The 13,596-nt window shown below is 48.1% G+C and overlaps 1 protein-coding gene across 1 annotated transcript; it reads right to left on the reverse strand.

The window, feature by feature from the left end:
* Window positions 1-6,997: 6,997 nt before the first annotated feature.
* On the reverse strand, window positions 6,998-11,229 carry LOC149361940 (uncharacterized). The gene is made up of 3 exons (XM_089568189.1): window positions 11,064-11,229; window positions 10,496-10,770; window positions 6,998-7,225 (listed from the first exon to the last, which is right to left on the reverse strand). The coding sequence occupies exons 1-3, from the start codon at window positions 11,227-11,229 to the stop codon at window positions 6,998-7,000; spliced, it is 669 nt and encodes a 222-aa protein (XP_089424315.1).
* Between the last annotated feature and the right edge of the window lie 2,367 nt (window positions 11,230-13,596).

Below are 13,596 nucleotides of genomic sequence, written 5' to 3' on the forward strand. Positions count from 1 at the left end.
CCGATGTTCGATTGCTGAACTCAACCAATTTCCTACTCGGTTTTATTTATCTGGCCTGACTAGAAAGGTTAATTAGGCTAATTGGGTGATTAAGCAATTAACTACACTCATTGGAGCATCACTATATTCACATCACATTGGAGCATCACATTGGAGCATCACTTGGAGCATCACTATACGACCCCTTGAATTGGTTGCACGGTTACTAGCCAAAGTACAATTGGCCCCGTTTGAAATTCGCGCACTGTGACGTCATGACCGTTTCGACCAATTGAAAAACGTGACATTTCTGTCGACACTCCTGCTTACAACGATGAGGCATTAAAGGCTTCCGCCTTAAAATGAATGCCATGTATTTGTGTGCGCTTTCACGCTCGAGCGGCTCAGCCAGCAGCGGATGCTACATGCCGCACATTCGTCCGAGCTGGCGAGGGTATCGGCGAGCAGACCCCGGGCGGTCGGCCAGAAGAAGGCGCGAGACACCAAGGGCTGCGAACCGCACAGCCCTCGCAAAGGACCTGATCAAGCCGCCGCCCTAAAAAGGGCCTGCGGATGCGCTTCGAAGGAACTCGATGCTCATGTGCCTCCTCTGCAAGAACCAGGCCTTCGCTGCAGCGGGGACGATAAATGACCGTCTGGATGAGGAGGCCCTCAGAAAAGAGGTGTGAACGAGGAGTAGCTGTTGACTCAGGGGGCAAAGAGCAGAAACAGCTGGTGCCTGTGTTTAGAGTGGTCGCTTTGCGCTGGGAGGTTCTATCGAATACGTTTGCACAGAAATTCTGCTGCTCGGGCGGCCCATCCCCCACTATTCAAGACAAGAGCATTTCTGAATGGAAAAGATTTCGAGCGCGATTTTTCCATATACTGTAAGATTTCACAGTAACGATCAACATATCGGGAGGTCTTTCGTCGGTATACTTGTCTTTTTTTTGCTACTAACATTTTTGCTATCGTCCAAAGCGTTCCTCGATTGCTTTTTTTTATAGTAGTCCTACTGCTCGATGCAAGCGGTGGAAGCACTATCAAATATTTTTTTACATATCACAAGAATGGTCCATTAACATCATTATTTTTATACCAGTATCTTAGTGTTCTAATTTTCGAAATCTTTGACCAAGAATGTTCTACATGGCACACTCAGAAGCGCCTTTCTCCTGATGACGACTCAGTGGGAACTTTTGTGTGAGCTTTCAGCCAGTCTTCTAGCAAACGAACGTGTCACCAGAATTTTGACGTGAGCCTTTTCGATTCTGCTTAAATGGCTCCAGCACTGCTCAACCATCCCGAACATGGTCTTGATTTCCCCTGGGATAATCTTCTGCCGGAGAGAGTTTGAGAGGATCCCATGACATGCAGGTAGTGAGGTCGAAAGGGTTAACACACATGAAGCCACTGCGGTGGCTTCGGCTGCGGCAGCCGAATTTCGGCATAGGCGGAATCCTAGAGGGCCGTGTAATATTAGTGCGATGTCAGTGCATGTTAAGGAACCCCAGGTAGTCGAAGGATTCCTTTAGGGAGCAAAAGATGAATTTCTTTTTCGAGCAGTCCACTTTGTACTACGATTCCGCATACAGGCAGCGTGAGGCCACCACCAAAAAAAAAATTTGGCTTCAAGCTGTATCATTTCTAGGACTCCAGATAGAATCGCTTAGCCCCCAGCGATATCTAGAATATTGCGGTAAATTTTACTAGATGCCTGTTGCTATTCTCGAGCGAGGAAGCCACTGTCGTGTTTTCTGTAGCTCACTTTGCTTAACGAGGGTGACCTTCCAACTCGTATCAGGAAAGAAACCCCAAACTGATGCTCCCAACAACACATTCGACAATGGGCCTGGTTTCATAAAAAAGCTGACTAAAGTAGCTTTTATGCGCTTTCTCTCGTAGTGGTGGCCGAAAGAGGCTGGATTCAGTGTCCCGCTTCCTTCAACAGAGTTTTACTGTCTGAGCGGTAGATCAATTTTACCCTAAACCTCTGGCTTGGTGAAAACCTCGAACGCGGTCGGCACTGTTTTGAGGGCGTAGGCGATGACTTAGGGCTGGGGAAAGATTAGGTGGAGCCTAGGAGAGGCTCACGTAATAAGAACAACTTTACGTTCACTCACGCGCTCACGGAACGACCGCATGACACCATAAGACACACTAAACTGCCATAGGCTTGGCTTCAGGGTACGCGTTGTTTCGTAGGCGGCGCCAGCAGCGAGTTTTCTGCTCACATCCTGCCAACCTTATTTGGAACCAGTCTATTTGGCCTGCAAGCAAACAAACCAAGCTCCGCTTGAGGCCGCAAGGATCGTTTTTCGTTTTTCCTGTATCGTTTTTCAGTTTGGCTAGGGTCCTCATCAAAGTGCCTTGAAAGTCTTGAAAATCTTCTTCACGAACACAAACATGCCGGTAAGAAACTTGAGGCCAGACAGGCCAATTACAACGAACCAGCAATATCACCAATGCTGGCGTCTACATGCGGAAGTGCCCTTTCAACCCTTACAGTGATCCTGTGTAGAGGAGTGTAGTTAAAAAGGCGCTCTTTAGTATCTCTGCTGACAGCCACTACGAGGAATACCCAAGGTCAAAAGGCTGGAAGAATTATTCCTTGCAGAAGGAGTATGCTTGCCTGCCCTGAAGGAAACGACCATCTGCATGCAGCATTATAGAGACATGAATATCGCCTGTATGATACATACGCACACGATAATGCCCTTAGAAAGTTTTTGTTGTTCTCCTGAATAAGTTAATGGCACGTACCCACTGCGGGGGATTGGCCAAGACATACGCAGCGACTGACAGACGCGATAAAACGTTGCCTGAGAGCCGTGGCCATCAGTTGTTGTTGTTGCCTCTGAAGCCATGGCACATACCCACGGTGGGGGAGTGGTCAGAGTTTGGCGCAGATCGAAACAGGGGAAAAATTCATCCAGGCTTATCTCAAGCGCTTTATTAGTGTCCTGCTACTTGTTCTTCGACCTTTTCCAGGCGGCAAGGCTCTTGCCCATATGAGAGGACACGTAAAGAGGGCAAGACTCTTCTCTATAACACGTTCTGATTGCGCTTCAGACATAACAAGTGATCATGATCATCAGCCTGCCTAAGCCCACTACAGGGCAAAGCCGTCTCCCATTTCTAATTAACCCTTCATTTGCCAGCTACGGCCCCTGTATCAAAGCAAACTTCTTATCCATATCCGCCGACCTAACTTTCTGCCACCCCCTGCTACGCTTGCCTTCTCTTGGAGTCCATTCCGTTAAATTTTAAAGATCAGCGGTTACCTTGCCTTCTCATTACTTACCCCGCCCAAGCTCATTTCTTCCTCCTGATTTCGACTAGGTTGCCATTAACCCGCGTTTCATCCGTCACCCTGCCCACTTCAGGTGTCTTAACATTAGACTTATCATTTTGGTCTCCATAGCTCGCTGCGGTTTTCTTAACTAAGCTGAACCATTTTCGTTAGCCTCCGCATAGATGAGTGTCCGCCGCATACGTGAGTGCCCTAAGATACAGCTGAGCGCGCAATATCTATGGATAACATTTGGTTAAATATTGTCGATATGTAAGCATGGGCAGGTAAAGCCATTATTTTAACGCCATTTTTTGCCATAATGGTAGCAGCGGCTTTAGAGGCCGGGAAACAGAGTTCGATCGTTCTAGACAACAAGTGGTTTGTCCTCTGTGCCATAGTTACAAGCTTGTTTGAAAAGGAAGTTACAACGCTCCCGAAGAATTCCATAATTTATGGACTGCAATGTGGAGTCTGCTTCAGCTTTCAAGGAAGGTGCACCATTTCAAACTTGACACAGAGACTAGGTGCGAATGGGGGACCTTTATTGTGGCGCTGCACGGCATGAAATGTAAGGGTATAGTCTCTGTGCTTGCTGCTGACTAGACTGCGGCTTGGGCTATAAAATGCGGAGCGCTCCTGCGTCCTGGCCAAGCGCTATCGCTGCCATGACGGTTATGGGGCGTTCTGTAACCCAAGGTAAGATTCATTGCGGTTGCAGTTGAAGAAACGTTTTTTTTTCCTAGACGAATAGCCGATGTATGAGACTAATCAAATTACAATAACCTGCATTCTTGTTCATTTCACATTTATCGAAGTGCACAGACGCCACCGGGATTAGTCTTATGCCTGGCAGCTGAGTTACGACCGGGCCGGGTTATATTTTAGAGACAGAGGCGAGAAGCGCAAGTGTTTTATTATGGTTATTTGATTAGTCTGATACACGGACTCTTTGTCTGGAAAAATACTGTGTTATTTGTCAACATAGATCTCAGTGAGGGCTGTGCACTTGGTCTTCAAATTTCTTTTTTATTTCCTTCTTGCCATCAGGAAACTAGGAATTGATGGGAAACAATGAACGCATAGCGGCCGCACAGCGGCCGCACAGCATTCTGTTCGTTCTTTGCGTCCACACAAAACTCAGCCCGTACGGGTATGAAGAGCCAACGGCCTATTTCTTTATAGTATGGCGCAGCTGAAACTTACTTTTACCTGCTAGACAAAAAAAAATGTTATTGTGGTGGGCCAAGTGATGGGCGCTCTTGAGAATGACTTATGCAAGCATGTGTAGTATTGTGTTGTTGTCCACGAATGTCGTGGAATGAGGCCTGTAATGAGAGCAGCAGGTGAGCTATTGCTGCCACTTTACCGCACGGATGGACAATGTCTTGGAGCTTTTTTATTACTTGTTTCCCGCCAGGGCGATCTCTAGAGTTTCTTGTGTCTAACTTTAAAATTACTTGTTAAGGTTTCTTGATGTCTATGACCTCACTTCTGAAGACTGCTTCAAAAAGAAAAATGCGATGGTCCACAGTATTTCTCAGATCTTAATGACATGAAAGCGGAGAGCTATATAGCTTACTGACCTATGCTATAGAAGAATTTTGTGAAAATATTTCCCTTTCTCAGTGCCCTAGATTCCCTTGACGTACGCACAGCTCAGCGCAATGCGGGAGCATTGTGGCAAGCTTGACCACCAGTGCTACCGACACCTATTTTTTCTGAAATTACACATCAGTTTGCATCGGCTCCACGTGTCTGGAGACACGTATGGCAGATGGTATCCAGTGTCTATGAAAAAGGAATGGTTCCATATCCTCTGAAAACTTTTCTTTCTTATCACTATATTTCCTCGATTTGCAAGTTCAGAGATCTTCTGAATAGACAAGAAGCGAGCCCCCAAAGCCCATGTTCTAGCCATGCTCTTGTACTTGCGAAGTGTGCGTAACGGCCAAAACGCCATCGTCAATAAGGTGGAGGACCAATAAGGTGGAACAATCGCCCTGCTGGCTGAGCGGTTATGGCGCTCTGCTGCTGCCCCGAAAGACGCGGGTTCGATCTCGGCAGCGGCGGCGGAATTGCAGTGAAGGCGAAATTCTAAAGGATTGTATAGTGTGCGATGTCAGTGCATGTTAAAGAATCCCAGGTGGTCGAAATTTCCGTGGCCCTTCACTACACTGTCCCTCAAAACATGATTCGCTTCAGGACATTAAACCCCTATAAACCAAACCATGCTAGATATTTTTGTTTCTTCTGTTTTGAAAATTCTGTGCTTTTTGCGTTTATTTCGCAATTCATGTTTAGGTTGTTTTTCGACAACAAAATTTTAATATAGACGAACTGTTAGTTTTTACCGGTGATATACCAGGTATCTCTATCCTGGCTGAATTCATGAACAGTTTATCTCGAACTGCTTCTTAGCACCAACAGATTTTTTAACAGAAAACGCGTACTGGACTGTTCCAGAATTATTTAAAGAATAAAATGTGGTCGCCATAAGAAAGAGGTACAGGGCGCGAATCAAGTGAATCAAAGCGGACGTTCATGGTATCCATCGAGTTGCGTTTTCTTGCCAGGTGTTGGCGAGCTTTATCGTTTGTCTGGCCTGTTGTCGTGGAGCTTATCACTACCGCTGTTGGCTGTCTAAGTAACCCCTGCCCCGCAAATCCACTGTGTGACCTCCACCTCAGGAACCACTTGGGGTATGCCAGTACAGGACCCATGCACGTGCTTTACATTAGAATGTGCGCCCCTGCAGCACTTGTGGCATACTAGGCCAATTTCTTTCCTGTTGCCTCTTGCCTCTCCTACAGGTGCTGAGCACAACTCACGCGACTACCTCTCAGGTAGCCCAATTCACTGCGAGAGCAAGAGAAAGGGAGAGAAGACAGCGCTGCTTGTATGTCGTTTTTCTAAATGGCCCGATAAAAGATTCTCGCAACTCATTATGGTAACTTGCTTTCGTCGACATTGTCTCTGTTGAGGTCTACAAAATGTTAACGTGATAGTGTTAAAGGCCCTGGTCACCACAAAATCCACCGTAGTTGAGCTGCTAAAATTGCCGCTGGCCTGAGGGAAAACTCATGGGCATAGTTTGGCAGGTAGTCAGCAGAGAACAACCTAGGAGGCAGGTGGGCCAGCTAGGTCGCCTGACCTTGCAGCGTCATTACAACGGTCCCAACGCATAGCGAGCAAACTGCCCACCGTAACAGGTGGCAGTTCAATTTCTAATTGACCGCTCGGAAAAAGTGACCCGGGCCACACAAGGCCCCCGCTGGGAAGAAACTTCAAACGGAGGGCAATGGCGCATCAGTTAACAGCTGCACCGCTGCGCCAGGAGGGGTGTGTGGACTCCCATGGGTCTACGATTGTAAGGTATAGCTTGACCGTCTGCATATATGGGAATGAACCCACTATACTATAGCGTCATACCATAAAGATGGAGCTTAAGTCTCCTCTCCAAGTTTTGCTTTTTAACTTGAAGCACTAAAAAGCAAGGAACAATGCCATTTGTGCTTGAATAGCCATGTCATCACTAACGTTTTCTTTTCCGATCGAGAACACGTTGAAATTATAAAACAGCGTTCACACTGGCGGCGATAAGATGAGTCAACTATTGAAGCTGGAGCCACCGGGGGCGCTGTCGTGGAGGGCCGATTTTTTGCCGCCGCTGAGTCGATGGCGATGCCACCGCGACGGGGCGGCTGCTTCCCCTCTGCCAGCGGTTCAGGCGAGCCTCTCTGGGCTGCGCACCAGCCCGGACACGTTCTCCGCGAGGTCGGTGCCGAGCGGCTGGCTGTCCAGCCTCCATGCGACGAGGGCTAGCAGCGCCGACACCAGGCACAGCCCGGCGCCCGCCGCCACGAAGAAGCGCGCTAGCCTTGATAGCCGCGGCGGCAAAGGCTCAGCCGAGATACGATGGGCACCGGTGAGATCATTCCGCTCGGCGGAGGCCTGCGTTTCGGAGAGGCGGCTAGTTATTTGCACCTGTCACACAAAAATGTGCCTACAATGTTGAACGGTACACGCTCTGTTTGCGTGCAAGCCCATCAAGGAGAGAAAAGGCTTCGAAGGGGAAATCAAGACGCCACTCTTTGTACATGACTGAACAACAAACAAAACAGCACACTACACATACACAAAGATAATGCTATATAAAACACCGCAGGCCTACCACACTAATGTTCCTCACAAGTAAACCACAAAGTCACACTCATACAAGTTCGCTACCAAACGCGGATGGTTCGCACGCTATCTCGGACGCAGAGTACGGACAAAATTCCAGGGGGTACCTTGTTTCAAGAGACGCCACTGTTCTACGAGAGGAGTGTTGAGGAAGATCAGGTGGAGGGAGTCGGAGCTTTAGCTGGATGTTGGCGTTGGAGCGTCCTCGTACCGGTGACAAGGTATGTTAGGTAACACCAGCCCCTGGCTGAGTCAACGTTCCGGATTCGTTGACACAGAGCTGGCGTTCCGAAGACGCGGTCAGCGTCATGATCCACGGGACTGGGGCTAACAGCCGGTGGGGACCACTCGTGGTCAGTAGGCCTCAAGATCGAACACCTATGGCAGCAGCCGATGGCCGTGCGCCGACGTCCGCACCTAGAAAGTTCTTACTGAACAATACGACAGGGCCACAGGACTATCGTGCTCAGCAGAAAAATCAGAATACGTAAGAATAAAAAAAGTACTAGAAAATACGACTCCCAACTCGCCCTGAAACTCGGAAACCAGACAATACCTGAGAAAACGGAAGTCAGGGTTATGGAATGCGGCTGCAAAACACCGGGCGATGTAGCGAAACCATCGCCTCCATCAAGAATTCAACAGAGCAAGTCACCAGAATCGTGCGAATAGTCAGCAGTAAAAAGAAGGGGATGAGAGAACAGGACAGGCTAAGGTTAACAGAAAGGCCTCGTCACGACCAGGGTAACGTCCAGCCTCCCCTACCTCGAGCTAAACATGCAAGAGACTTTAAAAATCGACACCATACTACGCAAAGCATACAAAACTGCGCTAAAACTTCCAATGTCCACGCCAACCGAAAGACTCATGGCACTGCAAGTATCGAACACCTTTGACGAACTACGAGAAGCCAACATAGTGCGCAATTAGACAGACTCACTCAAGCCAGAAAGACACCTACTGGAGGAATTAGGGTTACCGCTAGGCACACAAGAGACAAGGAACATATTAATAATGAAGACAGAAACAACATCCGGGTAAGACTCATACCCCGACACATGGACCCCAGTATACACCATGAAATACAACAAGTCAGAGTCCGAGCACTCATAAGTGAATTCAGCGACAATCCTAGCGTAGGCTACACGAACGCAGCAAAGTTCAGATACCAACGCAAAACGATGCCCTTGTAACACACGAAGGAGGGAAAGAAATAACGAGCGCTACGATAAACGACCCAAACACAGAAGCAGCCGAAGAAGCCCGCATTGCTCTCGCAATATCGCACGGCAACGCAACAGGACAAAAGCTCAGTACAGTGACGGCCTCCAAACAAGCATGCAGAAACTACACAAGAGGCAAAATCGACAGCATCGCCAATCATGTTCTACACACGACGAGAAAACCCAGAAACACTAAACGTAGTATAGTGTGGGTTCCGGGACTTCAGGGGCTGAGGGGCAACTTGGCAGCAGACGAATTAGCTCCAGGCTACGTCAAGCGCGCAGATTCAACACTTTGCAATACGGGCACCTTTGACCCAGTTACCCCCACGTACTCAGATGTACTCGATCATTACAGGGGTCAGCGGAAACGCTACTAAGCCCCACACAAAAAGCTTACCAAAAAGGAGGCGGTAGACTGGCGCAGACCGCAAACAGGTACGTACCCGCACCTGCACAAACTACACAAGATTTTCCCTACATGCATACGAATGTCCGTGGTGTCAGCTCACGGCACTGACGTCGCATGTGGCGGCTGTCTATGACAAAGGGCGATCAGAAAACAAATAATTTGAAAAGAGCACCTTCTTCTAACTCGGTAAATGGGACGCAAGTGAGTTCAGCCGCCAACTGCAAATACAGTGAGATTGTTGTCTTCGGTGCCGCAGAATTATTCGTGCGCATGTGAAAAACAAGTCAATGTTGGCAGTTCAGGAGTTCATTACAAAAAAAGTATGCGCTAAATTACATAAACCGAGAAAAGTTTAATAGTGAAAGGTACAAGGAAAATCTGTCTGGTATCAGATAAATGAGTGAAAAGAAGCGACACATTCACTGATCAGGTCCACATATCGCACGACGTGTTAGGAACATGTTTGGTTTCCTTGATCGTAACAAGGCCTACAGGACTAGTGGTTAGTATTTAATCATATCACACGTTTGTACGCCACCACCACGTGCAAAAGTTCTCATTTACATTTAAAGTAAAGTCGCACGGGCTCAGAACTCGTCATGCAATAACTTTAATTGTTAGTGCAGTGACTGCATCGCTTCTTTGCCAGAAAAGCTTTGCTCTGACAGCAGAATTTGGAGTGAACATGATTCGATGCTGTTACACGAATGGTTGTTAGGAGAATTAAAATCCCCGTCAGCAGCATTACACCTGCCAAGGGTTGGAACCAGGGATAACACGTCGAGTGCAATGCACTGTGCTCCTAATGGTATGTGCATGTCTTGGTTTGGTTTTGGGGGGACTACACTGGTTTTCGAGTTCACATTCCGAATGACTTTCAAGCCCAGCGGCTGACCCAGCACTTGTATTGTCACCACTCCGTCTACGTCCTTCTCCTTGAGTTGCCACATCACTCTGAATTCGTACCAAGTCGCCCAATTCTAAATCGTTTTGAGACCCAGTGTGTGGGCTGGTCATTTCGTGCCTGGTCACTTTATTTCCGAGGTGTGCTTACTGCCTCGTTATGTCGTGCTGTGTGGGTATAAAGGCTGGAGAGTTAGTTTGTGTTTGTCAAAGACAGTATTGAACCCAGAATTCATTGCTCCATCGTGTACTTGAATATACTGCCAGCGACATCTCACCTCGCCTTCGAGGGCGCTAGTTCCTTTTATTAAGTATATCGAGTTTACTTCGCCCACTCGTCCCACGTCTGTTTATGGTGCTCTGGTATTGGGCGGCGTAAGGTATATGCCCCCGAATTCGTGGATATGCTAAGGCCCTTATACAGCCACGCTACCCAAGTTGTGTAATCAATGTAAGCCTTCCCAGTCAGATGGTTCCTCTGGTGTACAGAAAACGCCGCACCTGGCGCGAAGAGATCCCCGTCATGGCTCGACTGCTTTCGTCCCCGTTGCGTGCAGGCAGCATCCGCTGCTCTTCGTCGGAGGGCGGCGACAGCCGGCCGGGTGACGGCAGGGACCGCGTCAACGCCAGTAGCGAGGGGGCCGCCGAGATGAGCCGGGGACCCGAGCGGGACGCTCCAGGAGTCTTCCGCGCCCAGAAAGGCAGAGCAGAGTCGGATTCCGTCTCCTTCGAGCTGCTCCATGCGGCCGGCTCTCGGAAGGTCTCCATCGAAGGGTCTGCATAGAAAAAAAAAGATGAAAAGCTTTAGAGTTCACATCTGCTCATTTATTCAGATGCACTGTATTCCTTAGTAGATCTTGTATTGCACATTTACGCCATATAGCAAGTGCATTTGCATCGTGTGCAAAAAAGACTAATTCGAGTGCCGGAGCCGGCACTTATATACAGGAATTCTAGAAAATTGAGCACCGATATTCAAAACATGAAACAAAAGAAAGATTGTAAACCGGTAGAAGCCCGGGTAACTTCTTTTTCTTTGTGGCGTCGCCGACTCAAAAGCAGCACTCACAAGACCGTTTGATCGGACCTCCAAGACGCCGGTCCTTCTGAATCTCGCTTAAGCAAACAGTGGTCTCCTCCACCGCATCCGCATGGTCCTCCGCGCCGGTGCCCAGATCACTGATGCTGGAGACGGGGCTTTCCTCCGGCGGTGGGGCACTGATCACGTTTTCCATAGGCGAACTCGTCGAGGTGGACCAACAGACAGCCTGGAGGTGTTGTTATTTTCTTCTTCTAATTCCATCTGACTCATTAAGCCACGCGTGTCAAAGATAAAAAAAAATTGTCGACGCTCACCACTGAAATCATCTGCGAAGAAACAGATGCCACAAGTAAGACATGATGTTGGGCTAGTCGGTTCATGGTTAGAGCGAAACAAAATATTGGTTTCTTTTTTCATTTCTGCTTATATTGGCCCAAGTGTGAGCCGTGGTTCAGCGAGGAGGGGGACAAAAAATATGCGAAATGTTGTGCGAAAATCGACTGCCTTTTTCTTTTGCCTTTGTTATGTACAAGTGAATAGCAACCTCTGCCTCCCTATTCTTGGCCGGCACCCCAGTGTGTGCATGTACCATCTTTTTAAAGGCTAATAGCAACAACGACTGCCTTAGTGTGACTCCTGACGAAATCATTAAGCCCTTCGGGGAGTCAGGCAGAGGCGCAGGCAGTCGCTTTGCAATTTTTATTCCTTCTCCTTGCAGAATGGTTACCGACTTGGATAGCACTCAACAAGGACGACCTGGTGGCATGCTTTTGTCTACCGTCGCCTGCTGCTCCTTGTGCTGCTTACGGCCCGCCAGATGCGATAACAACAGGCGAGCACATGAGAACGGTGCTCAAGCAGCCGGTGGGTGCTCGTATATATCCCTGTTGCCAAAGCCGCTATGTGCCTGCCAACCAAAGTTGAAGCCGCTCTTGCTGCTCTTACGCAGCGACCGCATGTTATGGCTTTGCGGCCATTGTCACTACAGGAGATCGCATCCCGTGTGCGGCTCACTACTTCTTCTTCTTCTTCACCTCTTTATAATGGCACATACCCACGTGGGGGGATTGGCCAAGGTGTAGTGGTATATATAAGAAAATTTTCATAGGATTAAACATGAATTTTGAAAAATGTATTCATGAAAAACGACAGAAGAATATTTGAAGTGAAATAAGAAAGAACATTACATCACCCCTCTTCTTCATCTTCTCTTTTCCACTTACCTTCTCCCACAGCGTGCAGTAGCAAACCAGAAACTGTTACTCTAGCAGACCTCTCCACCATTTCGCACATTAAAGATGTTTGTCTGCAGATGGGTTCGGGGATGACTTTCTCTCTCAGCTTCTGCAAATTGCTCTCGGCTCCCCTCCTGCAGCTCCAGGCGCTGACTGTGTCCCCTGAACATGACTAAGCGTTCTTTAGGAGTCTGCTGTCGACTGATTGCAGCTTCGATTATCCTATTAAAGGTCCTTGGTTCATAACTGGTTGCCTTCTTGCAAAAAATCTCAAGCAATGTTTAGAAACAGCGGCCGAAATTTTGTTTTAAAAACATAAGGCCAGCTTGTTTAAACTGCAGTTGTTATACTTAGTTCAAAGGGTAATGCTTAGACGAATTGCTTAAATTTCATTTCTGAGAACACGTCGTTGAGTCTCAGGCAAATTGGTTTCATGCCGCGGCACTCTGTACGTTGCAAACGACCGACCTCGAGAGCAGCATACAAGTCGCTCAGCCACGAAAGCAATACGGCACGCATCTCGCACTCGATGTTGCAAAGCCTGCGACAGCGTCTATCACTAGAATGTATTGGAAATGTTGCAGGCTGACGCATTTCCGAGTTGCGTTCTGTAATGAACTCCGCATTTGTAGATCGAAGCTTGTTCTATTGTTTCCCAAGCGGGGTTATTTTAGCAAATTTCTAAAGGGGACCGGCGTCATTCAGGAAAGAACACTTCACGACCTAGTTGGATTTCCATCACGCCATCTGAAACTGGCACTTGGCAGAAATCTTTTGCACCATTTTTACAGAAGCAACTAAAGCTACTAACTGTAAACGACCCATTTTTGGTGAAGAATGCAGATCCCGTTGTCAAGTTTTTAAAATAAAACTCCGAAAAGGCGTTCGTAGGCTTTTCTGATTGATTTGATTTGTTGGGGTTTAACGTCCCAAAGCGACTGAGGCTATGAGAGACGCCGTAGTGAAGGGCTCCGGAAATTTCGACCACCTGGGGTTCTTTAACGTGCACTGACATCGCACAGCACTTAGGCCTCTGGAATTTCGCCTTCATCGAAATTCAGCCGTCGCAGCCGGGATCGAACGCGCGTCTTTCGGGTCAGCAGCCGAGCACCGTAACCACTGAGCCACCGCGGCGGGGCGTTTCTATTGGCATTACTTGGTTGGCGTCATTTACCTTCTCCTAACGTTAAGGACTTATACTATGCCACTCCTCATGATGACTGAATCACTTGCATCAAGGACTGTATTCACCAGCATGGATCTGCGAAAATTACACAACCAGAGTTGGATTTCAACAGCCGGCTTTCTGCAGCTGCTTTCTGTGT

This window comes from Amblyomma mixtum, chromosome 2, assembly GCF_055824585.1.
Source record: "Amblyomma mixtum isolate Tamu chromosome 2, ASM5582458v1, whole genome shotgun sequence".
NCBI classification, from domain to species: Eukaryota; Metazoa; Arthropoda; class Arachnida; order Ixodida; family Ixodidae; genus Amblyomma; species Amblyomma mixtum.